The following is a 27532-nucleotide window of genomic DNA, read 5'->3' as shown; positions in this document are numbered from 1 at the left end:
AAATATATTATTGGAGAAATGACGTTAGCTACTTAAAGAGAAAAGAAAGTAGTGGAGTAATTGCTTTGTAATTGTAGGAAAGAAAATGTAATTAATACAATATACAGTAGTAATTCCTTAATAATATGTGAAAAGCGCATTTTTAGTTTACTTCGGTTTTGTAGCCTTCGCACTCTCACGACTCAGAGAGGATCCCCGAGCGAGAGAGAGAGAAGAAGTAGCATAATAGCGCAATTGCTGCAGCGACCTGTCACTCACTCACTCACTCTCTTCTTTTCATTTCAGGTGTTCTAATCTCTCTCTCTCTCTCTCTCTCTCTCTCTTTTTGTTGATTTAACAATTTTCTTGTACGAAATTCTCACAATTCAATTCAATTCAATTGATATAAAAAACCCCAGATCTTCGATCTTTCTTGGCAGTTCGTGCTTCATATTCAATTGTTATGTAAATTTTGAATCCAATATGTACCGATGAATCTGTTATCATAAACGATTTCTGGATTTGAAATCTCATTTTTAACGGTGATTTGTGATTGTGGTTGCATGTTTTCTTTGATTCTTGCTGTTGTAGATTCGGATCATTTCGTCGATGTTACAGTGATTTTTGTTGAAGAAAAAAGGGGGATCTGATCTGGGTTTTTCTTGAATTTTGATTTTGATTTTAGATCAATGGCAGCTTTTGCCCCTCCTGGGGCACCTAGGCCCAACAGCAATAACAATGACCCATCACAACAACCACCCCATAATTACAACCCCAATTTGAATCCTAATTCGTTAGCTCCTAATTTCAACAATTTGAATCTCAATCGACCTCCTCCAAATTCGGCTCCTAGGCCTTCCCCTTTTGGCCAAGCACCCCATTTCCCTTCATCAGCCCCGCCACCCGGGGTCCCATCCGGGTCCCCACCCTTTTCTCGGCCTGGCCCACCACCTGCTGCCCTTGCTCGACCACCCCCACAACCCCAACAAGCCACATTGCCCCCTAATGCGGCCCCAGTTAGACCCACTGGGCCCCCCATTGGCCACCCCTCCTCGCCTTTTGCGTCCAGACCCCCTCCTGGGTCTTTCCCATCCTCCATGGGTGCTAATGTACCGCCTGCTTATGGGGCACCTAGTGGTCCGGTTGTTTCTTCAACACCACCGCCACCGGGTTCTCGCCCAAATTATGCCTCTCCGCCTTTTGCTGCTAGTCCGGTCATGACTCAGCCTCGTTCAAGTGCACCGAGTGGTTTTGTGAGTAATGGGCCACCGGCATTCTCCTCAGGGGTTTTGCCAGGTGGGCCTCGGTTTCCTCCTGCTGGTAATTTACAACAACCGCCCGTTGGACCTCCATCGACAATGGGGTTTGCTGGGGCTCCTCCTCAGGCTCCAAGCATGCGCTCTCTTCTGGGTAGTCCAGCGGTTGCTCAGCCTGGTCCTCCTGTACAACCAGCACCACCATTTTCAGCTCCAGTTCAAGGTGTACCTCCACCTCCAGGTTCTTATGGGGCACCGGCATGGCAAATGCAACCCGGTCAGGTAAGCAATGAGTGTTTTCATTGTGAATTTTGATCACATTTAAATTGCTAGTAAATTATGAGGATTGTTTTGTTGTTAAGCTGACTGATAAGAGCAATATGCATGAAGCATAAAATTTAAGTTTTTCTGCTCCTTCCTCTTATTTTATATGCAAAGCAATTTTTCGGTTTGATTAAATGTGGAATTTATGTTTGTTAGTAGTGGATTAGCACTTATTAGGAGTTTGAATAGCAGAGTTGTGAGACAATGTGGTAAGCATAATATCATCAAATACTGAGGAGGTTATTTTTATGCATGGAGTGTATTAAACAGACATACACATTGCAGGTCATTCATAAATCTGGAACTTTAAAAAAATTCAGAGTACTTATATTGCATAAAAATTCTTGCCAAGAGCCTTGTAGCTCAATTGACACCTCTTGATGTTTCTAACGGTGACGTTCAAATTCCCCACTCCCATTGTAACTATTGAACTTATATGGCATAAAAATGCCACTAGTTAATAGTGAACATGTTTGCTGAATGATTATATAATTAGAAGAAAGAAATAACACATAAATCATCATATGCATTCCTCTAAGTCTAATCAGCAACCTGAATTTTTGAAATTTTGAATTCTTATAGGCAACTCCACCTCTACCAATGCCTGGTTCTGCACAACCACCTAGAATGTTTGGAATGCCACCACATCCTCTACCAAATCAATCTATGACTTCCATACCTCCAATGGGTCAAACTGGAGCCCCTGTATCAGCGACATCAAAGATTGATCCCAATCAAATTCCACGGCCTATTCCAAGTTCTTCTGCCATTATGTATGAAACTCGTCAGGGCAATCAGGCCAATCCTCCTCCGGTATGTCTTTCTTGATCTATACTTTTTAGGTTGAAGATAACTATTTGATTTGATTTTAATTTTTTGTTTAACATTTAGCTATATTGTCTTGTACCTTTTCCCTTAAGTTAGTTTTTTCCTTTCTGGTCTGCATTTTCACTTCTATTAACATTGTTTGTGTGAATGATGTAGTGATTTAACTACCAGCTTGGGCTATTTACCTTTGTTGTTTGTTAACTTCTTCATTGTACTTTTTAAGCCTGCTACAAGTGATTACATTGTCAGAGACACTGGGAATTGTAGTCCACGCTACATGAGGTGCACCATCAGTCAGGTCATGATCCAGAATTTATAATGCATTGGTTGACAGTATTTTCCTCATTTTGTAATAATTTTACAAACACATGGATCTTAATGTCCCACATTTATTGATATTACATTGATTTCTTTTGATGATTGGACAGATTCCATGCACTGGTGACGTTTTGACAACATCAGGGATGCAGTTAGCTTTGTTGGTCCAACCTTTGGCCCTTCCTCATCCATCTGAGGAGCCTATCCAAGTAATGCATTAGTTTTATTTGTTCTCTAATTGTTGCGTACTACACTTTTTTTGGTCACTATAATTGTATGTAGTTTTCCTTTGTTTCTTATGATATTTTTTTCCCCTTTTGAGATATGAAATCTTCAAATGTAGCAAATAAATTTTGGGTTCAGAAAAAAGAACCTGACTTGTTTAAACATAAAATAATATATTTGGCTCCTGGTTCTGTTAGGGTGTCAAAATTCATTACTGATTTATTTACTATATCTATCTTGTGGGGATTCTGTGGAATGAATCTTTATTGTTTATTTTGTCTTAGACAACAATGGTATTTATATTGGTATCAGGAGTGCCCTTGTTGCTGCCACACAAAGCCTAAGCATTTGCCAATTTATTTTCAGATAAATATATATATTTTATGTATCTACTGATGCAGTCCAAGAAAAAGGGTTTTGACCTTTATTTTCTTTGAAATTCCTTGAAACGGAGAAGCTTTGGTTCCTTGTTATGAATGGCTGGACATGGCTTCTTGCTTGTGGTATATGAGTCATTCAAAAAGAAGAAAAAAAAAAAGTTAATTTGGAAGGGTATGGCATTTTTCCTTGGGCAATGGGGGCAATCTGATAAAAAAAAATTCTCCCTCTGCTGGTGTTTGGGAACTTGGATGAGGAAAAACTGGTTTCAGTAAGGTGTTTCTGCACTTGCAATGGTGGTCAGAATTTACGCTTTTTATCTAGTAATTAAAAAAGATTAAAGAATATTTATCTAAATGATAAATAAATGAGGTTTGGCTGAGATGTACAGAGTGCCAAAAAAAAAAAAGAATTGTCCTAGTTCTCCTAACTAAAATATTCTCATTGCTTTGGTAAAATCCATGATGGTCTAATCCTTTAGAGAAGGAAATTAAAAAAAATCCACTGAGAAGGGTTGAGTGCCGGGGAGCGGGGGGCAGGGGGGGGGGGGATTTGCAAGGTTTTGGTAAAATAATTTCTCACAGTTAATTGGGGTGATGTTATTTTCAAAAAATTTCCAAGGTTTTTTTTGAGCCCTATCTGTCCCTTCCTCCTATTGTGTATTTCCTTTTGAATTTTGGTGCAAACTTAGGGTTTTTCCCCTTCCCTGTTCTTTTCACAAAATAGAATTTTTGAATATGACTTTGATAATTCCAAAATAAATGATGAAAGAACAATTAAAGAGTTGTTTGCTATAAGTGTTTGCATACAATTGAAATTTTTTGAATAAATGGTTGAATTATTGGATGAGTTCACGCACTTGACACTACAGTACTTTTTTACTTATAAACTTAGCGTCTTTCTGATTTCTAGGATTGATTGAAGAGTCAGTAGGTCCTTGTGGAGGCTTGAATTATGTGGATACCTGTAGATCAGTGAGCCTTAAAGCTTGCTCAAAGAGGAGCTCATTTCTTTCCACTTTCTGATTGAGAAATGTCTTTAATATTTCTTTTTCTGGCTGTTAGCTCTTTATGCTTTTTCCTTGTTCATTGTCTTGTTACATTCTCTTTTCCTACTTTAAGTTTCCTCTCTTCTAAAAGATTTAAAATCTCATATATCAAGAAGGTTTGGGATTAGCTCTGTCATTATGCTCTCTATCTTGTCTTTGGGCTGAGATTGAACACATGATTGCATCTAATTCTTAATCAATTTTCATATTAGCATGTTATGTGTTATTGTTGTTATAGGTTGTAGATTTTGGGGAAATCGGTCCTGTTCGATGTTCTCGCTGCAAAGCCTACATAAATCCTTTCATGAAGTTCATTGATCAGGGAAGGCGGTTCATCTGTAACTTCTGTGGTCAGTTTAAAAAATTCCTATATATATATATGTGTGTTTTTTTATTTTTTTATTTTAAATTTTAATTTTATTATTTATGGTCTGTTTGGATTGAGGGGAAGGGAGGGGGAGTAGAGTAGAGTAGAGTAGAATTGGCCTACGATTAGCCTATTTTCAGCCAACTCTACTCTACTCCCCTCCACTCCCCCCTCCCTCCCTCCTCAATCCAAACGGACCCTTATTGTTAAGCTCTTTACCGATCTTAGGGATATGATGATAGAAACGGTAAGTTAGTGTACTTTGTTCTGGTTACTTTGGGTAAACCAGTACTCCTTAGAGAAGATAGAAGGGATAAGAGATTGAATCAAGGACTAAAACAATTGTCATTTCTGTTATGATCCTCTAAACAGAGTACATTCCTCTTTAATAGTCTCTTCTAATGGCCTGCTGGTAGTTACTGTCAGTTAGATACTCTTAACTGTATCCCAACTGACTTGACTACCCCTAAGCAATCACATGCCCTCTATTCATCACGTGCTAAATCCTAATCATAGAATGCTTATCTATCTATTAGTCATCACTATAATACAGATTACAATACAGCTTGCAAAGGATCCTACACTATTTCATGGCAGCTACATCTTGTACAGCAGCTACAGCTTGCATATTATGTAGCTCCCACCTGTAACAATACTCCCATGATGCATCCCTTGACATAGTAGCTCAATCACTAGGTGCACATGTACTAGGGCCTTAACATATATCTGGTATTTGTTAGCTTGTTTGTATGTGTGGTGATTGGACATTGCATAGATCAAATGTTAAGTGATGTGTACTACTCTTGAGTTTCAATTTTGTCAAGATTTTAGAATGGCATACATAACCAAGATATGTTATTGGAAGCTGTGTAACTTAACATTCTTGTCATAGTTATTGGAATACAAAATAGCGCCTACATTTTAAATATTTCTCGGTATTCATTATTGCATCTTTTTGATTTGTCTCTTTAGTCTATTCCATGTCTTGCCCATTTACTAGTGGTCAATAAGGTGGTGGCTTTACACATGGGCCTTTCTTGCAGGATTTACTGATGAGACCCCCCGTGACTACCACTGCAACCTGGGTCCAGATGGTAGGCGTAGAGATGCCGATGAAAGGCCTGAGCTATGTAGAGGAACGGTTGAATTTGTTGCCACCAAAGAGTATATGGTTAGTTAATTCACAAACATGTTATGTGAGCTGTAGTTTATTTATTTATTTATTTTTCTAATTAGTTTAGTTCTGTTTAATGACAAATAAGATATTTACTTTCAATAATTAGCATGTTGGGTGCTCGCTATTAGGGCACATGTTGTGTCATTTTAGCATATCTGTGTAGAAATCCACCTTATATCTCTTGTTGGATTTGTATGAACAGGTGCGTGATCCCATGCCAGCTGTTTATTTCTTCCTCATTGATGTATCGATGAATGCCATACAAACTGGTGCAACTGCTGCAGCTTGCAGTGCAATTAGTCAAGTTATTTCTGATCTTCCTGTAAGTTTATGTCTATTTGCATATTGGCATGGTATTTGATTGTGCCTGTTTACAAAAAAAATTCTCTTTATTGCTTTTTTCCCTGCATCTATCTGCTCATTATCTAAGGCCTGTTGCAGTTTGTTTGTTACTTGTATAATAATATATTCTTCCTTTTTTGGTTGGATATGTCTTTAGGCTTAGGCTACATGTGCTTTCATTTGTACATGTTAATGACATAATAATTTTATTGTTTCAGGAAGGCCCTCGGACGATGGTTGGAATTGCGACATTTGACTCCACGATCCATTTTTACAATCTAAAACGTGCATTGCAGCAGGTTACTATTAGTTTGCAACAAATTTTCCCTTCTTCAAAAATCTTAAAAATTGAATTCTCAATAAATATTGACTCTAGTTTAACAAATTTTTTTTTTTTTTCATTAAAATATGCTTGAATTGGTTGTTTAGGATGATTTTGGGATAATCTGTGAAAGGGAAAAGGGTTTCTTGTGGTTAGATCTGTAATGAAAATTATGTGCATCTTCATCTGTGTGCTTATTAGTCCTGGTCTGTGATATGGAAAATTTTATTTTTGTTATATCCAGCTTGGTCATGTTGTCTAATTAAACTTGAGGATTATTGATATCCTACTGTTGGAAGGACAATATAGGCTTCATGACATGGCTGACACAGAGAGCTGAAATTAGAATCACTGTTTGAGATAGATATAAGTTTTGTAGATTCATGTTTTGTTGGGCTAGGCTGTTGGTTTCAAGGTTGAAGCTTTGCTAGGGCTTGGAGTTTACTTGATGTATGTAATGGATAGAGAAGAAGGAGATTCTATGAGAGTTCTGGTAATAGAAAGGTTTCTACATGATTTTGTTATGAACTGCATATCAAATTTCAATTTTGTCCCTGAAGTAACAATTTTATTTTATTTTTTAATTTAGTCCTTGAAGATCTAAAATGTCACAATGTTATCCTCAACTGCCTTAATTTCATCATGCAAACTGGTTATACAAACTTTGTCACATCTTAAGTCATTACCAGAGGAAATTTGGAAATAAGTAATGCTTAATATGTTACTTAAAAAAAAAAAGGTGGAATGATATGTTTAGCTCTCTCTCTCTCAAGGAAAAACGAGTCCATTGGTCTTAAGATGGAATGCAGTAGCTTAAGTTGGAATGGGAGAGGTACTTGCTAAAAAAGATTAGAAAAAAGAAAAAGAAAAAGAAAAACTTTGAAGTTGGCGAGGTGGGCAGGCTAGCTGTCACTACTTCAGTTGAAACTATCTTGCATGAAATGAGGTCGACCAGGAAAATGCTGACTTTGTCTAGTTGAGGCATCATTCAGAACCTTGAATATGTCACGTATGTCATATGGGTTGATGCCTGGTTTAGTAATAGATCCATTTATTGGTTTGATATGTCATTTAAGTGATGCAAAAGAGATATACAATGTGTCTATTGCCTTTTCTTGAGAACACACAATACTGCGTAGGAGTTTGTAGCTATAAATTGAGGATACTTCTAAAGGGTTAGCCATATGTCCATGTTAAGGTGCCAAGTCCTTGAATCGCTTGAGGTGTGAGGCACCAAAAATGAACTCACTCAAATGAAGCGAGGTGCTGATCTCTAAATATAGTTGAAGATCTGGAATATGGTTCCGGGGTGTCTATTGTGGTAGTTTGGCAGGAATGCAATACCCGTATTTTTGAGGATAAAGAAAGATCTTTGAATCTTTTAAAATCTCTTATTTTTGGTACTTTGTTTCAGTGGTCCTAAGTTTGGGGTTATACACAATGCACTTCCATTCATGGGTTTTTGCTTTCTTTTAGTTCTACTCCTTGAGTTTTTTGTATTTGCTTCAAGTTCAGGGTGTTCATCATTGTGAACATGATGTTCTTTTTTTTTATCAATAAATTCTCTATTACCTATAAAAAAAATGATTGAATTTTTTTTTTTTATAATTAAAAAAAAAAACTACTTCTAAATTGATTTGAAAAGAGACATGAGGGAGAGAATACAGTGGGAGAAAGAGACATTTCATAACTTGAATTAAAGTATAGAAGTGCGTATTTGTGTCCAATTATAAACTGCTTTTTTTTTTTTTTGGGTTGAATTTCATTGAGGCTCTTGCCTTAAGTGCTGTACATAGGCTCTAAAGGCAAGTGCCTCACTAAAGGCACCTTGCCTGGTCCAAGCACCTAGGCAATTGCCCAGCTTGCCTTTGACTACACTGTTTCATATGCATATCAGACATAGGTGAGGGCCTCAATTCGCCCAAGCACCTAGACAAGTGTCTGGCTTGCCTTTGACTACAATGGTTCACATGCATATCAAACACCAGCTGGAACTCACCAATATGTAAATGATTTTTCATAAAACATAATACTTGGCATTGCATAAAAAGCATTTGAGCCAATATCCATAGTTGCTTTGTCTTTGCATATCTTAGGGAAAAAAGTCACCTGGCTCATCTTTTATGCAGATTTGGACAATATTTATTATTATTATTATTATTATTATTATTATTATTATTATTATTATTTTACCTTATAAAAAATAAACATAATATATATAGGTTACTTCTTGGATTAATTGATTACTTCTCAGAAATATATACTTTTTTTCCTTCCTTTTTAGCGTAGGCAACCCATTAGAGACATATGGGATATATGTCAAATGCCAAGAAACATCCTTCTTTATTGAAAACGTAAGAATGGTTGATGGGAGACTTTGGATGGTGTATAAATTATGGATTCTTGAATGATTTAAAGTTTTTTGAATGAAGATAACAACAACAAGAAGCCTTAATCCCAACTTTATGGGGTTGGCTATGCATCCTTAATAGATTAGATTAGTTAGGATCAGCCACATGCATTTTTGATCTCTAGTTCTCCAGTCTATTATATTGAAGTTATATTCTCTGTTACTCTCTTTTAACCAAAAAAAAGTCATATACTTTGTTACTTTCTTAATTGATAAGCATGGAATTTGGTGTTACATTAAATAATCAAGTTTGAGTGAATATGTGTAGCATGTAAAAGATGAGAAAATGTACAAGGGTCTTTGGACTTAATTATTTTCCCATAATAATCCTTTTAAAAAATTTCCCCTTAATTAAAAGTGGGGATGGATACACATAGCAAGGAGGTGGGAGAAGATGCTATATAGGATAAATTTCATTTAGCGGACTGGGATAAGGTTTGATCTCCAATTGAAAATGGGAATTAGGAGTTTGGAGAGTGACCACTCTCAATAAAGTTTGGTTGGGTAAGTGTTTATGGAGATGTGGGATTAAGCAAGAGCAAATATGGTGTGGTGTTATTAATGCTCTGTTTGTTTCGCCGTAAAATATTTTCAAATGTAAAATGTTTTACATGTAAACTATTTTTCATGTAAACATTTTCAGGCAAAAATTTTCAGGTGTTTGTATTGACCTCAATACTAAAAAATGCAAATTCAAACTGACAATTACCAACCACCACATACCCAATCACCACAGTCACCACTAGCCACCTAAATCACAAATCGGAGAGAAAATATCAGCAAAAGCCAGCCAGGCACCACAGCCATCCTAGCTAGGCACTACCCACAAACCCACCTAGCCACCCACCGAACCCCCAAGCCATCCCAAAAACCCAGAACGTGAAGAAAAAAAAAAACCCACACTCACTCTCAGCGATTCCAAATCAGAGATCTTAGCGGCGGCGTTTCTAGTGAAACCAAATCCGAGCAACGAGCGACGAAGCGGCGGTGACAAGGCTCACCAGATCCTTCAAACAACAAAGACCCAAAATCCTTCAAACAACTGAGACCCAAAATCCATCAACCCAAAAACTATTCAATCTTAATCACCAGATCCACCTTCAACCCACTAAAAGCAAACCCCACCGCAACCCAACCTCCAGAAACCCAGCTAAACAATATTGAAGAAGGAACAAGATTGACAATGGCGCCGAAAGAACTTGAAACTGGTGGTGGCACCGACGACATGGAGTCGGTGATGGGTGGCAATGATGAATGGAGAGCCGGTGATGGGTGGTGCCGAAGAGGGTGGATTGGAACCGGTGATGGGTGGGAGAGAAGAGCTGATGGTGGGTTGAGTTGTGGAGAGTAATCTGAGAAAGCGTAAAGTTGAGAGAGAGAGGCAGTGCATCGGGACTGTGAGAGTGCAATAAATGTAAAATATTTTACCAATATTTCAAGTGTAAAATATTTTTCATAAATTTGCCTTAGTTAGTTTGGTTGACTGAAAATATTTTACATTTGACTAAATATTTACTTCAAAACAAACACGATAAAATGTGAAATATTTTCCGAAAAATATTTTCCATCGAAACAAACGGAGCGTAAGGCTAAAGTGCTAAACATGGGGAGCAGTGGTGTGATAGGTCTACAGTGGTAGTGAGGAGACCTCATGGTTGTAGTTTATAGAAAGGCATCTGGGTTGGTTGGGATAGAAATTTTTTTTTTTTGTGTGTGTTTGTGTCTATTAGGGTGGGGAATTGCAAGAGAATCAGGTTTTGGCATATGTGTGGTGTGGAGATTAATCTTTGCAGAGAATGGTAGAAGCAGAGGTGTTGGAATCTTAGATTCCTCAGGGATTTCCATAGTTGGGAGCTAGAAGTGGTGAATGAGCAAATGGATTTACTTTGATCCATATAGGTTTTGGAAAGGAATGAGGATTGTTTATTTTGGAATCCAGATGGGAAAGAGTAGTTCAGTCTATGAAGCACGGATGTGGCAAAATGGCCGCCACACCCGCGTCCGATGTTGCGACGCACGAGGGACGCCGCTGCCTGTGCGTCGAACCGCGTCCAATTTTTTTTTTTTCGTTTTGCGATACCCGCAGACTTGCGCTGACGCGGCGCTGCCTCGCGCCGATTCGGTCCGTATCGGCCGAAACACACCGTGCCAGCGCCGAACAAGAAAATGAAGAAAGAAAGAAAGTTGGAGAAGAAGGTGTGGTTTTGGTAAGACGAAGTTGAGCTTGCTACAACCATTCTATCTCTCTGTGTGATTGTGATACCGGTGGCCTTAACTCCTTTCTTCTTCCTTTATTTTCGCCGGAGCCCCTGCCTTCTGTTCTGTTTCTTTTTTTGAAATTTTTTTTTTTTGACAGTAGAACGATGGGATAACTGGAGCCAGCTGCCAGCCATATCTTTAAATGCCTTTGTTAACTTTATTTTGTTATTTGTTCTCTGTGACCAATCACGTGGGCCAGCCACATCTTCCTCCTTTTTTTTTTTTTTTGGGTAATGGGAAGAAATTACACTTATTTTAATACCTGCCACATATATCATTTATTTTGTTTTTGGGCTGACCAAATACGTGAGGCTCTAAACCAAATCTTTTTATTTATTTATTTATGAGAAGCCCCATCTATTTTAATACCTCTGTCAATAATTCAAATGTCAAAAACTTTAATTCAAATGTCAAAAACTTTAGTGTACTTATTACTATCATTTTTTATTTATTTATTTATTATTATTATTATTTTTATTTTTATATGAGTTTTCTATTATTATTATTATTATTATTATTATTATTATTATTATTATATAAAAAAGTATGCTTAGCAATATATTAAAAATATAAATAAAAATATTTTTAATAATTTTTTAATCGCCGCACCTCGCCGCACCCATACCCTACTTTTTCAAAAATTGCTGAATCCCGCACCCACACCCGCACCCGCACCCGAATCCGGAAACGCACCCGTGCTTTATAGAGTTCAGTGTTTGCTCTTTTGCACTTGTTTGTGACATTCATAACTCCATGTTCCCCTGGAAAGGTGTTTGGGGTAGTAAGGTTACTTAAGGTAGGTTTTATTTTTTTATGGACAGTAGCTTTGAATTCCATACTGACCATAGATAAATTTGTTAAATGGAAGCAAGTGGTTGTTAATAGATGCGTAAAGGCAATAGTGAAGCAGTTGAGCACTTGTAGTTGTGGTATTTTGTTTTTAAAGGTACCTTTGGTAATGTCTGGCCTGGTATATTTGTTGACTATCTGGAGAGCGGTGTGTGGACGTCACTGTAATAGGGTTGTGTGGCAAGCTATTAAGGATTGTATTATGTGAACCATATGGACTTCTTAGAATGAATAATAATTTATGCAAGATATTAAAATTTAAAAATAGCCTTTTGAGATCTTTGTTTGAATATTGTACTTCAATGGGGGGTGTCTTGTTCTATTGCTGATTTTTTGGACCTCATGAGTGTTTGCTTGTTAGTTAAGGGAGCACTGCACTTTAGTGATCCTTCTTTCAAATAAATTATTCTCTTACTTATAAAAGAAAATGCAATTGGAGATTGTCAAACTCTTCTCCAACTTATTATGGATGGAATGGTCTTTTTAGTTATTTGTTGACTCTAAATAGCTTTGACTTTAGTTTTACTCTTTAGTTTTACTGTCAATTTTTGGAATTTGTTTGACACTGATTTCATTTTTTGACATATTTTTGCAGCCATTAATGCTCATTGTTCCTGACGTACAAGATGTTTATACTCCTCTGCAGACTGATGTTGTTGTTCAGCTTTCTGAGGTTAGTTTAAACTGTGAAATTTTTTCTCTTGAAAAAAAAAAAGTAGATCTCTAACATGTTTATATAATTTTTGTTAGTTTAACAAATTTCAAATGACTTTGTTATTTTAATTGTTTGTTTTATGTACTTAGTGCCGCCAACATTTAGAGCTATTACTGGAAAGCATTCCAACCATGTTTCAGAATAACAGAACTGCTGAATCAGCCTTTGGTGCTGCAGTCCAGGTATGCTTCCATATAAGGCAATTCTGTCAATGTGTTGTGCGTGGTCTATGCTATTTCAATTGGAAGTGTTAAATCATGTTTATAGTGTAGTGGTTTGTGAATATGCTTTGCATTGTATCATGAGTGACGTATAAAAAAGAAGGACAAAATCTATGAGCTTGAAGTCTGGTTTCAGCTTTGAATAGCAATGATAAATGCATTCAACATGCTCAATCCAACAAGTCTTATTGATCTACTACAAGAAGACATGTTTTAATGGGGATGAATGTTAGTTGTTAGCATTTTGTTGGGTTCATAATGAAATAAATGTTAAGTATCCTCAAACTTAGGACATTACTTGGTGCTGGTGTTGGTGCAGTATATGAATCTTTGCTGCATATGCGGCCTTTTGCTTTACTTTATTTCATTATATTATAGTCTCACTGATTGTTCAGAAATATAGTTCTTTCTGCTGTTGTCATATGTATGCAGATTGAGAGCTTTGAATGTTGTATAATTTACTGAAAAGTATATGTATATAGTTTGACAGATATTTGATTATTTGTCCATTAATCTTTTTAGTGTGTGTGTGTATATATATATTTTTAACTTTTTCACAAAAAAAGAAGATATTTTGTTGTTGTACATTACAACATTTAAAAGATTTTGTTCTCATTTTAGGCTGCTTTCTTGGCAATAAAGAGTACTGGAGGGAAACTTTTGGTGTTTCAATCAGGTAAGCTCATAATTTTCTATACAACAAATTTTGTCCTATTGTCCTGTTATAATATAATATTTGTTACATTGTAGTTTATGTTTCATATTTCATATGCAGTCAATTATGTGGTTCCCCCCTTCTGCAGTTTTCTTCTTAAAGATGTCTATATAAGATTACATAGTCACATACAAAAAAGAAAAAAGAAAAAGAAAAAGAAAAAGGCAACATTGCTTCTAGTTTGATTCATGTGTCTGTGATTCTGTGACATTCTAATGTTGCTATGCAAATGCAAAATTTGGAGATTTGTGCACAACGAATATTAATGATGATGCAATTGGTCGCCTGTACAGCCAAGTCAATGAGGAAATCTCATGCTGAAGAAATAAGGAAATTAACATATCACTAGGGTGTTAATATTTGGGCTTGTACCTAAGTAGAAAAAGTTGAAAGAGGGATGACCTTAGAACATAACATAGAGACTCTTTGAGACTTTATGAGAAATAGTGCTCATGGTTATGTTAATCATATCTAAGTGCTGCATTTTTGAAAAATCAGTTGAGCATTTGGTTAATTTTGTGAGAAAGGTTGCTTTTGTTAGTTAAGCATTTGGCTAACATTGCTATAAAGTGTTGTTTACAAAAAAGCACATTAAACTTTAAGGTTTTGAAATTTTTTTTTTGAGGCATTCAAAGTTAATGATTGACAATGATGATTTTAATAATGCAATATTAATTTTTATTTATTTTTGTTATGATTTAGTATTCATTTTTTAATTTCTCCTTTCATGGAGCATGAAATAACTTGAACGCACATGCACACACGTGTGCTCACATATATTTCTATATATTAATAGACTAATACATAAATGTAAACAAATAACATATATATAATTACAACAATATTTGGTTCCGTAATATGAGGGCATTCACTTATGAAATAAAATAAAATATATATTATTTTGAGATTTATTTATTTATCTATTTACAAATAGCATAGAAAAAGTTCAATTTCAAAATAATCATGGACCCTTTCTTATGTGTCTCACAAGCACACAAGGCTGTAGCATTCCTATGAAAAAGCAGTTCAGACGATTAATAACTTTGCTAGTGTCAGGTGTTCCTTACCGGCTCAAGCATGGAAATCTCACCTTATTGACCTTTGCCAACAATCCTGCTCACCCTTCTTTTCTCACTTTCCCCTGAGTACTTGTTTTCATAAAAATTCAGATCTACAAGCCCATTCAGAAATCCTTAAATCTGAGGGGGGAGATTGGATTGAGCCACTCAACAAGGCCCGGTGGAAAATGGAGAGGACAACCAGCAGAGTAGCAGCTGTGAGACTGAAAAGAGACTAGAGAGAGAAAGCAGAGAGTAGTATGAGAGAGGGGATCAGTTTTTGAGTTGGTATTTTTGTCATTTTGATTTAATGAGGGTATTTTTGGTAAAGTTCACTTTAGAAACCTGCTGTGAGAAATCGCAGATTTACTTTAATAACACCCTTATTTCAAAAAGCTACCCCAGTACTAAATTTTGGGCACCCCTTCTGGTTCTTTCCCTTGGCAGAGCATTTGGTGTGTAAAGGTACCTAAAAGGGTGTCTTTCTTTTTATGGATAGCAGCTAGGGGTCAGATTCTCATTGTTAAGAGGAACTTACTCGTGAATTGGTGTTGTGGTGAGGAAACTGTGGATCATCTTCTACTTCATTGTAAGTTCGCTCATGTGCAGTGGAGTGAAGTTTTTCTGATGTTTGGGCTTCAATGGGTGATGCCAAATACCTATAAAAAAAATGGGTGATGCCAAATACAATTGCCTTTTTGTGTTTTGCATGGAGGAATTGGTTGGGGAATTTTTCTTCAAAGGTTTGGAATATGGTACTGGCTTGTCTTATGTGGCTTGTTTGGCGGGAACGCAATTCTTTTACTTTTGAAGACATTGAGAGACTTGTAGATCTGTTGAAGTCTTTGCTAGCTGGGACTTTATTTGAGTGGTCTCGTATTTGGGTTTTACGCATTGTCTTACCATTCTGATTTCTTATTATCTATTAGCTCTTCTATTTGATTTGTTTGTACTCATCTTAAGTGCAGTGGGTTTACTATTGTAGTAAACACATTGTACTTTTTTATTCAATAAAACTTCTATGACCTATAAAAAAAAAAAAAGTCCATTGATGACTAAGTCTGACAATTACTGTTGGGAAATATCCAACATTATTTGAAACGTGCTCATCATTGATAACTAGAAGCTAGCAAACTTGCAATTATTGGTTCTTTTCCTTAACAGCAATGATAACACAGCTTAATGAGCACTATTTCCACAAAATATTGTACATAGATATGGCCTTAGATGGAATGTGTCTGCTAGTGTGGGATATATAGTTTTTGATAGATGTTTGTACATTGCATCATGTGGACCAGAGTGTTGCTTTCATTCTGCTCCTTGTTAATGGACATTATCATTTAACAGTTTGATTGTACTTCTTCCCGTGTACACCCCCTGTGTACTTGGTTTGTTTAAATATATATATATATATATTTTTTTGAATAAAATTTCTTGTAACTTTTCTAAAAAATAATGTGGGATATATAGTTGTATGTACATTAAATTCCCCCTGGGTGGTACAAAAGTCCATCCTACTTTTGATGAAAATTTGTGGATTGGGATTTTAGCATAAGAGGCAATCCTGAAGGATCTCATAGGGCTGACATAAATAATGTCTTTACTTGAACAGATTAGCTGCTTGAGTCAGTCCCTATTTATTTTTCTTGCTAAATGTAGACCGCCCACAGCATAAAATCTGAAGCATGTTTGCATCTCAATCCTCGAGGTATGACAGTGGATTTGTGCCGTTGGTGTTTGTCATCCCACAGAATTAATGAGATGCTCCAGCTTTATAGATTTAGCTATCATATAACTTACTAATTCTCTCCTGTGTATTGTGTTCTTTCTCATCTGTTATTCCTAACTAGTTGTAGAGCTTTTAACTTGATAGTCAAAGCCCTTTTACTTGGTCATTTTCTTTTCCAAGAGCTTTAGTCCTTTGAAACTCATAAAAAAAAAAAAGTACTAAAAATTTATTGTACTGGGGGATGCTGATGATTGTACTATGTTGTGTGCAGTATTGCCATCAACTGGCATTGGGGCACTTTCTGTTAGAGAGGCTGAAGGGCGAACTAATATTTCTGCAGGGGAGAAGGTATGAATATTTTATGTGTATGTTTTATTTCACCATCTGTCTAATGTTTGGATAAATTTAAATAGTATGGGTGTTGTTCTTGCTTTTCCTGCATTAAACTTTCATTTATAGAGATGAGGACAGGTTACTGTCCTCCAGAAAAAAGGAATAAACCAACTTGTGTACGTTATGTTGGTTGGTTCATTATGTGTACCATTCACTTTGTTTTCCATTGTCTCATTGTGTTTGTTCATTATGTGTAAAACTACAATTATTTGTAGTGAGCTGCTGGTATTAATCAGTACAGGAGAAGACTTTAATGGTGTGGTTTTGAATTAAATATTTTTCCCACTGGATTTCAGGAAGCCCATAAATTACTCCAACCGGTAGACAAAACTTTAAAGACAATGGCGATTGAATTTGCTGAATATCAGGTTTACTCTAATTTCATCTCACTTGAATGTGATAAAGATTTTATGATAATATCTGCCAACAGACTAGTATTAGTGGGCATAGTAGCTAGTGAGCATAAAAATCAGGGCTAATTGTTCTTATCATGATATATTCCAGGTCTGCGTTGATGTATTTATAACTACCCAGAGTTATCTAGACGTTGCTTCTATCTCTGTTATCCCAAGAACTACTGGAGGACAGGTATCAAAGTATTTCAGATCCCTGTGTTTCTCTTTATATGTATGTGTAAGAGAGAGAGAGAGAGAGAGGTTGATGTGAACTGTTAGCCCTTGATTTTCTTTCCTAACAGAAATTTAGGAGCACTTTCTGTGGCAAATTATCATTGTTGCAGTTGAAGTGTATTTTTTTTCCTTACCAATGTTAAAGTGAGCCTGCCTGTGTGTAAAGGATGACTAGCAAAATTTAAAATTGCCTGCTGGTAAGTAGTGTATAGTGCAGTGATCAATGTAATCTTCCTTGTATGTTGTTAAAACCTGCAAAGCTAGGTTGAAGTAAGCTTAGTCATCACTGTTTTTGATAATTTCTTTATATTCTCCCCCCCCCCCCCTCCCTCGGGAACCAGGCATGCCCTTCTAGTTCACTTTTTGTTTTAAATCATATATTGACATCAAAGATCAAGTCTCAATTGTTGATCAACAAATTGGCAGTTTTTTATATTCTGGTTTTCTTCCCCTCCTATGATGCCAGCATCATTTGAGCCAAAGCCCATGGCACCTGTAATATAAGTTACATAACAATAGTTCTCCCGTTGCTTTTGCCGTCGAATTTTGCCAGTATTTCATTTGATCTTGGGTTGCTTGAACTCCATGATCAAAACTTGACCCTGCTGGGTGTGTGCGTTGCAATCTTCAAGTATTTCTTTCCCCTCCTCTTGTGGGTATGGTAAAATAACAAGCATATTAGATCAATATCTGCACATGTTTTATTTAATCCTCAAATAAATTCTTTCTTTGGTTAACAGTAAAACTTGAACCAAACCCATTCTGTTCCATGAATTCTTTAGTATTATGCTAGCAGGGGAATTGTGAAAGAACCCAGCAGTTTCTTGTCTTCCAATTTGATCGTTGCCTTGAGGCAAAAAGTCCCCGTTGGTTTGGACGTTTTGCAACCTTTAAATTTCCTTCTTCTGCAATTCCTAATTGCTATGCATTACCTCCATCTACTGCTCTCTTCTTCTTCTTCTTGGATAAGTTATGCACTCAATGGGTCAATGTATTTCTAAATGGAAAATAGAAGATTAGCTTGACTTCTACTCTTGTCCACAAGATATGGAGGTGACTGACATTGAGAGAGAGAGACCTAAGACCTCCCTGATCATTTGTTACTACATTGTGGAAAGGCTTCTAGACTGTGGAGTTTGGTTCTTAGATCTTTTGGGTTTTCCTGGGTCTTGCCTAGATCGATTGCGGATACTCTATTCAGCTGGTGGAATTGGCTTGGAAAGCATTCGTCTAGCATCTGGAATTTAGCTCCTTTATGCTTGATGTGGTGTCTCTGGAGGGAACGCAATAGGAGGACGTTTGAGGACATGGAAAGCTCAGACGACCAGCTTTTGGCCTCTCTTAGTGGCACTCTGTTTGATTGGTCTAGGGCTTGGGGACTCACCTCTAGTGATTCTCTCCCTATGTTTCTTGGTTCTCTTCTGTGCTCTTAGTTTATTATCCTCTTTTTTCTTTTTTCTCTTTCTCTTCCCTGTGTACTTATCTCTCTGCCTTATGTCTTTTGCATAAGGTGCATAAGGTAGTGTTTTTTGAATGCACATATTTTTACCTATCAAAAAAAAAATTTATGTAGAATTCCCAATAATGGACAAGTTTTTGACAGTTGACACTGAATGTCGCTAAATATTAGAGAAAATTAAAAAAAGGAAAAAATGGGTTACAAGTGTGTGTAACTATTTTGTTTCCACATGAACTGCATTGGTGTTATAACTAAATTAATTTCAACCTAGCTGAAACATGGGATGATGCTTTGATCTTATGGTTCAATGGATTGATATGCTCTGGTCATAAGACTGATTATGCAAGTTCATATGCATCCCAAGAACCCTTGTTGCTGAAGGCACAATATTTGACCTCTTAAAATCTCCTCTCTTTGGTACTTTATTTCAGTGGGCTTGTATTTGGGGTTGTACGAATTGTATTTCAATTTCTGAATTCTTTCTGTTCACTTTAGTTCTTGATTTTGTTGTATTTGTTTCTTGTTCAGATTGTTCACCATTGTGAACATGATGTTCAATTTTTTTAATATAAGTGTCCATTTGAGATCCGTTTATTTTGCTGAAACTGAAAACTTTTTGCTGAAAGTACTGTAAATAAAAGTAAAAGTTAACTGAAATAGTACAATAGGACCCATGAATAGTACCAAAAAGTGCATTGGGATCCTTGAATAGTAGCAAAAATAAGCTAAATAGTAAAATAAGTTGGCAAAAATAATCCATGCCAAATGGATACTAAGTCTCATTACCTATTAAAATTTTTTTTTCAGCTTTTATGTATAGTATCAACTAAAATTGGGAATTCAAGAGCGTTCCTATTTCAAATGACTGCTTCAACCCTTTGCCAAAGGGCAAGTGCACCACCTGGAATTATTTAAATTATTGGATAATGAATCTTCCTTGTTATCTTGAAATCACCAATGTCAAAAATCATCAATGATACCTGCTTCCTTGCAAACTCCCTGTTTCAAGCTGGTTGAAGGATTTTTCAACTCTTCTTCCCGCTGAGTAAATTTATGAAGCAAATATCAAAATAATGTAAATGACGCAATTGTAGACCTTTTATGCATGTTCAGGTCTAATGTACAGATTAAATTTTGTTTTTCTCCTATATGTTGACCTTTCATAATTCAATTTTAAATGTCATTTACTATCTTCCAGATTTATTACTATTACCCGTTCTCGGCTGTTTCGGATCCTGCAAAGCTGTACAATGATCTTAGATGGAATGTCACAAGGCCTCAAGGTTTTGAGGCAGTGATGCGTGTGAGATGCAGCCAGGTAGCCTTTTTGGTATACTGAAGTTACTTTATCTGTAATAATGGGTTTTGTTTTCTTGATATTTGCTTTATTCTAATGTGTTGGTATTGTTTTCATCATGTATAGGGTATTCAAGTTCAAGATTACCATGGAAACTTTTGCAAACGCATCCCAACTGATGTTGACCTACCTGGGGTCTGTACATTTACATAATGCTTGTCAATCATTGTGTTATCACATTTGTTTTTATTTTCCATGACATTTTAATTTTACAGTAGCACAACTTATGTTGACCAGCAGTAACATTGAAATTTTGAAATTTTTAATCATTATCTAGCAATAGTCTGAAAGGTTTTGGCATTGTAAGTTGTAACTTTGTGCTGTATAAGTGAGTGTTATTCTTATAGAGATGATTTTATAATTTGTTTTCTTAATTTAAATTCAAGCATCAGACTGAATTCAATTTATATTCACAAGGTAATTTTTTTACTACAAAGAAAGACTAAGGAAAACAAAGAGGTTGAGAATTCTCTCTGCAATCACATCTACTAGAGTGAGCTATACACACACGTACATTTTTTTAGTATGCTTTCCTTTTCCTTTTGTGTTGTGTGTATCAATCTTGCTAAAGGAAATCATGCTTATTCTTCTTATTTGCCATAGATCTGTGGTCTATTCTCTGCTTTTTCTTTCTACAATTGTGGTTGCTTTTTGCTTGAGGCAGATTTTGTAGTTCTTTTACTATGTTTTTTTAATCCTACTATATCTTTCTGCTTTGCAGATTGACTGTGACAAAACTATAATGGTAAGCTTAAAACATGATGATAAGTTGCAGGATGGCTCAGAATGCGCTTTTCAGGTACCAATGAATTTCTCTGCAGTATGGAGTTAGTAATGATTATACTTCTCTTTTAGTTCACGGAGTGTTTGTGTTATCTGTTGGTGTAGAAAATTAGTTTCTTATTATAATTTTATTTTATTTTTGTGTAGTGTGCCCTTCTTTACACCACTGTGTATGGCCAAAGAAGAATTCGAGTTACAACTTTATCTCTACCATGCACCAATATGCTAAGTAATCTTTTCCGCTCAGCTGACTTGGACACTCAATTTGCTTGTTTCTTGAAACAAGGTATTTGATCTGTTTTTTACCTCCTAACATGCAATTCAGTTAGTTTGTAATGTTCTTTTGTCAATGTATTTGTAACTATTAATATTTAAAACCCATAACAGTAAAAAGTCATATCCAGTGCACAAAACTTTCACTTTTTGCGGGGTATGGGAGAGGTCATGGTAGGCAGCCTTAACCCCCAATTTTTTATACCCCATAATAGTACTTATAAAGAAGTTAATTATCCATAATAATGGCCTTAAAATTCTAATTTGGATGGTTAAATTTTGGGTTCAAAACCCCTGGATGCATGTGTAACTTACCAACAGCTAATAATAATAATAAATAAATGGCCTTAAATCAGAATATAAATGCTTCTTCCCGTAGAGTGGGGAATCCGGTGGTGGTTGCACTGCCTCCTTGTTGGTAGTGTTTTGCATTTCTAGAAACATCATGATTCACAGTTTCATCATCTTTTGAATTTATTAATTGTTTATTTATTATTATTTTAATTACTCTTTGTAGCGGCAAGTAAAATTCCTTCCACTCCCCTCCTGCAAGTCCGGGAACAAGTGACAAATCTTTGCATCAGCGTTCTGCTTTCTTATCGTAAATTTTGTGCTACAGTCACATCGTCTGGACAGCTTATTCTTCCGGAGGCACTTAAGCTTCTGCCTCTATACACCCTCGGTATATTTTTTATCTTCTAATATATCTATGCTCATATGGATGTATTAAGTTTAAGCAGCTAACTTCTGATGAAGCTTTGTATGGCTAACATCTATTCTGTAGACTTAATGTTTATTTTTTCCCTTCTATGTGTGCCTACTTTTCTGTGCATGGTTATAGAACTTCCATTCTTCAACAAAATATTACAAGAAGGATCTTAATACACCATATTAAGGATACCCTTGTGGTTTAATGCCTGCCTATTGGAGATCAGAGTTTGGTGATCTTTGGCATGAAATTAGGAAGATTTAACAAATTTGGTGGGTTTAAGGTGTGTTTTGCTGCAGGCAGCAAAGCTCATTCATTTCCTGGGGAAATAAGGAGGGGAATGAAGATTACACCTGGGCATTCTGAGTGATCACATTTAGCAAAAAAGCAACAAAACTATATTAGAAAGAGCTTGAAAGCTGATGCATTGATCTCTAATGAAGGTTTATGTATGCTGATTGCAACTTCCTAATTCTTATTTTAATAGAAGTTAGAAATCCAAATCAGGGACAATAAAAATTCAAGAAAAGACTACACACAAATCTCAATTAAGCAAGTGGTCCCAAAGTAAGACCATTAAACCACAACCAAAATAACCGTGACTACTAAATTTAGTAAAACTTTTAAAAGGTTCCAGCATCATTATATCTTCAAATACACAAAAGACTCAATTTAAGTCAAACTTGAAATTACAAGTTTGCAAGTTTCCCCAACTGAATTTCAAAATATCTATAATCTTCTTGGTGTCTAGGGGTTTCTGTTTCTTGAGTGTCTTGTCTTCTTTTTTAAAAGATGACATGATACTTTTAAGTGTTATACTTTTAAAAGTATGTACCAACCCATGCATATGATGATTGGTAAATTGTTGTGGAGTTTTACCATTGTTTTCCTTTTATTTTCTCTTACATCTCATTTTGCTTTATTATAACTTGAGTCTTTCATACATTTGAGAATTTTATTTATATTCTTATAATAAAAAAAAAAGAGAATTTTATTTATATTTTATGGTTAATGATAATTCCTGATTTTATTGATAATGACACACAGTTGTCATCAAATATGTCACTTCTGCTTGGAAAATTTGGAGCCACATATACAGTTTTGTTAAAAGTGCAAATCGCAAAGCCCAAGGGCTGAAGCGTTTCACTTGCCTGAAGTGAGGCTCATTACTTCTTCTTTTTCATTTGTTTTTTTTTTTTTTTTTGGAAAATCACAAGGAAGTTCATTTATATGTTTTGTTGAAAAATATAAGAATCTCTAAATTTAATTGTTAGATCTTACAAGAATTAACATGGACCGCTAATTTGCCATATGAACACTCTTTTATGGTATTGTACAATTAAAAATTATTTAGTAATTGAACAAATTAGTGACTTTAATTATGACATAATATTTATGTTAATTCCTTTTTTTTTTTTTTTTTTTTTATAGGCAAGTTAGAGACCTGCACCCTATGGGTGTTTAACCCATGACCTCATCCTCTGCCTTGCTCTTTTGAATTAGAGCTCATTGGCAATACTTATGTTAAAATTGAGGATATCCTTTATAAAAGTCTTGAGGGGATCTTTTATACATTGTTGAGATCAAATGCAATGCTAAACATATTACCATTTTGATGATTATTATTATTATTATTATTTTAATATGGTATCTTATGAATCTTTCTTTATACTGAATTATATTTGCTTCAATCAGGTGTGGTGGTGCATGATTGCACTTCACACTCTGCTTTGCACCTAGGCACGCTAGGCTCTATGCGACCTTTGTGCTCAAGTGCGCTGGCGCTTTTGACAACATTGCACAAATAACATGTTATATCAGTGATCTTTTTATATTAAGTATTGTTGGTTGATATATTTAATTCTTTTGTTTCTTTTCAGCATTAATGAAAAGTACGGGGCTGCGGAGTGATGGGAGAATAGATGAGCGGTCTATTTGGATCAATTATGTTTCTGCTCTCTCTACACCTTTGGCAATTCCACTGGTGTATCCCAGGATGGTGGCTATTCATAACCTTGGTTCGAAGGTGTGAATTATGTCATACAAGGTTATGCATTACATATTTTAATATGATCTCAACCATTCTGTGACCTTCCCTTAATTGACAGGATGAAGATGAATCACTTGTTCCTCCTGTGATTCCGCTTTCTAGTGAGCATGTTAGTGACGAGGGAATTTATCTTCTCGAGAATGGTGAGGACTGCTTGATCTATATTGGGAACTTGGTGGATTCAAATATCTTGCAACAACTGTTCAACATCTCCCCATCTGATGAAATTCCTACTCAGGTAGTTTTTGTCATATCCTTTCGAAATATGTAATGTCAGCATTATATATGGTGACAACTTTTGTCTCAGACTCAAGAATGTTAAGCATGACAGCTTGTGTCTGATTCTCAAGAATGTTAAGCACCCAAACTCGATTCTTGAAGCATAATTGAGTCTGAGACACAAGAATCTTAAGCACCCAAACCCGATTCTTGAAGCATAATTAGGCTTACTGTCTCAAAATAGGCCAATGTAGGACATTCCCTGCAAAAAAAGATCTTGAGGGCCGGATGGCATTGAACCATTTAATCTTGAAACCTTGCTTAGCCTTTTTCTTTTTCAAAAACTTAAGTGGGAGTGTGGAAATAGTGAGCAAGCTCTTGACACATGAAAGGAATGCAATCTAAGTTTTTTGTTATCTGCTTCAAGATTTTTATAATGGGGTACACTTTTTGTTTTGATGTAAAATGTGACATTGGCAAGGGTGTGCATAAAAAGACTGATCACTCAATTCATTTTTTATTAATGATGCTGTGGCCTGTGATATGGCTCCTTGTTGTTTTGCCTATGGTTTTTGGACCAAAAGGAAATTCCTCCCCTCAATAAACAAGGGGTATGGGGTGAGGTCACGGTTAGTTTTTGTTGACATCAAGGAAAAGGAGTAAAAAGTTTCCTTTGGTGTTTGGACTTTTGGGGGATACGTGTTTTGGATTGCGACAAATGAGGGCATTTATCATTGATGTATATCTGTAGAAATCATTTGCTGGGATACATTTCCAGCTCTGCAATGTTGCGTCTTCTAACTTATGACTTTGTGATTCAGTTCGTGCTGCAGCAGTATGACAATCCACTATCAAAGAAACTAAATGATTTGGTAAATGAGATTAGGCGTCAAAGATGTTCCTACCTCAGGTATGATTTTCTTATTTCTGTTACTTTTTCTTTATTCTTGAGAGAAATTATTACAGTATCTTTTAGTATATTTACCTAATTCAATTTATGATTTCTTTATTTGATGCTGTTGTTGATTGTCTTTGTGACTTTTTTTTTTCAGCATGAAGTTGTGTAAGAAAGGAGATCCGTCAGGTCAGTGCAGTTGAAACCCCATGAGATAACTTGGAATCTAAGATAGATTCCTAGTTTATGACTTCATTTCAATCTAAGATTCCTAGTTTATGATCCAACAATTCTATTCAGCTGGAACAGATGATCTTTTCATCTAAAGATTGGGATGGGAAATGGACCATTTTTTATGATTTCATGACTTTTGCATTGGAACAACCCTTACTTTCATAGTTGATTTTACAGACTACTAGACAAAGAAATCATTTCTTTTGAATGAAAAAGGTCACTCAGTTATATCCATAGATCACATAGCTGTATGCTGTAGTTATATAATCTTATGTATTTAAAATGGCAAATGCAGTTATATCTTGTTTATTTATTAAGCAGGCAATCTCGACTCTAAGTGGCAACATTGTCATTTTAGTGTTCTTGATGGTGATTGCATTTTTCCCTTGCGGACTGGTACATTCTAATACTGATTTTAGAGTTGGATTCGGGTTGCCATCTTGAATATTTGGGTTTTTGTAGAGATTAGAAACTTATCAACTAGGAGGGCTGACATTTCTATGTTAATATACTCTATTTGTTTACTGCCATGTCAGTATTCATAGTATGCACTGTCCCTTCTCAAGTGCTAGGATTGTGAGACACAGACAGGGTAACATATTAAATTATTATCCCTTGTTTTGTCACTAATATACTATCAACTAGTCAGGCACGTGCTTAATTTGAATATTTCATATCACTGTTTTTTTTTGTATTTGCATTATTCTCATTCTAGGGCTATTTTATGAGACGCAGAACATAGTTTTTAATATAATCTTTATTTTTATTTTTTAAACAAATTATTGTCACTTGTTGTGTTGTCATTAAATGCAGTAAAGGGATTTTTTTATTTAAGAAATTATTTTATGACATTCTTTTTACTCAAGCTTTTCACTATTTATTGCCCCCAGGAGCATTGTTCTTCTCCTATTTGGTAGAAGATAAGAGTCCAAGCGGCCCTTCATATGTTGAATTTCTAGTCCATGTCCACCGGGAAATCCAAGTTAAAATGTCTTCTTGATCATTTTATGCCTCTTTAGTCTGATATACAAGTTTTGATCACCTCTGGCAAATGGCACACTATGAAATCCAAAAACAGAGGAAAGCTCAGATTCTTGTCATCTGTATGCAGTCATTGGCTATCCCTGCGAAGTATTGACTTGTTCAAAGCCATGCAAGCACAGTTAAAGTTTTGCTACAGGAGGTTTGTTAGTATAGGCAATGTTCAGTGGAAAATACAAAGCGTATTTTAGTTTATGTATTTTGGTTGTCCCCATCCCAGACACCCCCTGCCCCGGGGGGGATAAGGGGAAAGAGAATGTATAAACGATTTTGTTGTTGATCAACATTTATTACTTGTAATTTTATCATGGAAGAAAGAAACATTTCACAGGTTTAGTCAACTAGATAATTTATGTTCTGTCATTTGAAGATGGAACTCTCTCTCTTCTTTAGTCTGACGCTTGAAATGACTCATAAAGGGGGTAATTCCAGACATTATCTAATGGAAAAATTATTCAGTTTATTATTTCCACCTCATTCTTTTCATGTTGGTAATTTTCAGTACTTGTGGCTTAGGTACTGCAAGTTTACAAATAGAATGAACTTTATGATGGAGGAAAAATGATGAAAAAGAAAGATGTTTTAGAAAGTTAAGGGCCCGTTTGGTATATGTGTTTAAACACATATTTTTAGTTTTTAAACAATATTAAACGTATTTCTACACACTTTTTCACTAACACTTATTTCCAAAAAATACAAATAACGTTACTAGAACAACGTTATCAAATGACCCCTAAGTTGCTTAGAGAAAAGAAGGAATGAACTTGCTCTTCAAGACACACTCTTGGAATAATATCTCATAGGTAGATTTTTTGGATTTAAATTCAACTTATTACAATGAGGATAGCTTTACTTATTTATAGTTACATAAGCAAGCTGTTGAGTTAGTTATAGAAACCCACCATGTGATTGGCCAAAACCTAACTAACTTCTCCAACTAACTGATAGGCTATTGCATCATTACTAACAA

General features: G+C 35.6%; 1 protein-coding gene across 1 annotated transcript; it reads left to right on the top strand.

The window, feature by feature from the left end:
* The first annotated feature begins 145 nt into the window (after nucleotides 1–145).
* Nucleotides 146–27034, top strand: LOC142624252 (protein transport protein SEC24 C-like). The gene is made up of 25 exons (XM_075797782.1): nucleotides 146–285; nucleotides 571–1517; nucleotides 2142–2372; nucleotides 2611–2685; nucleotides 2816–2914; nucleotides 4595–4706; nucleotides 5767–5894; nucleotides 6103–6222; nucleotides 6461–6541; nucleotides 12678–12755; nucleotides 12887–12979; nucleotides 13640–13694; nucleotides 16792–16868; nucleotides 17210–17281; nucleotides 17418–17501; nucleotides 20200–20319; nucleotides 20425–20493; nucleotides 21080–21157; nucleotides 21289–21427; nucleotides 21932–22096; nucleotides 24004–24149; nucleotides 24232–24411; nucleotides 25214–25302; nucleotides 25445–25476; nucleotides 26412–27034. Exons 2-25 carry the CDS (start codon nucleotides 669–671, stop codon nucleotides 26519–26521), a joined length of 3282 nt encoding a protein of 1093 aa, XP_075653897.1. The 5' UTR covers nucleotides 146–285; nucleotides 571–668; the 3' UTR covers nucleotides 26522–27034.
* Nucleotides 27035–27532: the final 498 nt, after the last annotated feature.

This window comes from Castanea sativa, chromosome 2, assembly GCF_040712315.1.
Source record: "Castanea sativa cultivar Marrone di Chiusa Pesio chromosome 2, ASM4071231v1".
NCBI lineage: Eukaryota > Viridiplantae > Streptophyta > Magnoliopsida > Fagales > Fagaceae > Castanea > Castanea sativa.
The sequence above is the reverse complement of the archived record's forward strand: the minus strand, read 5'-3'. Positions and strand labels throughout refer to the sequence as shown.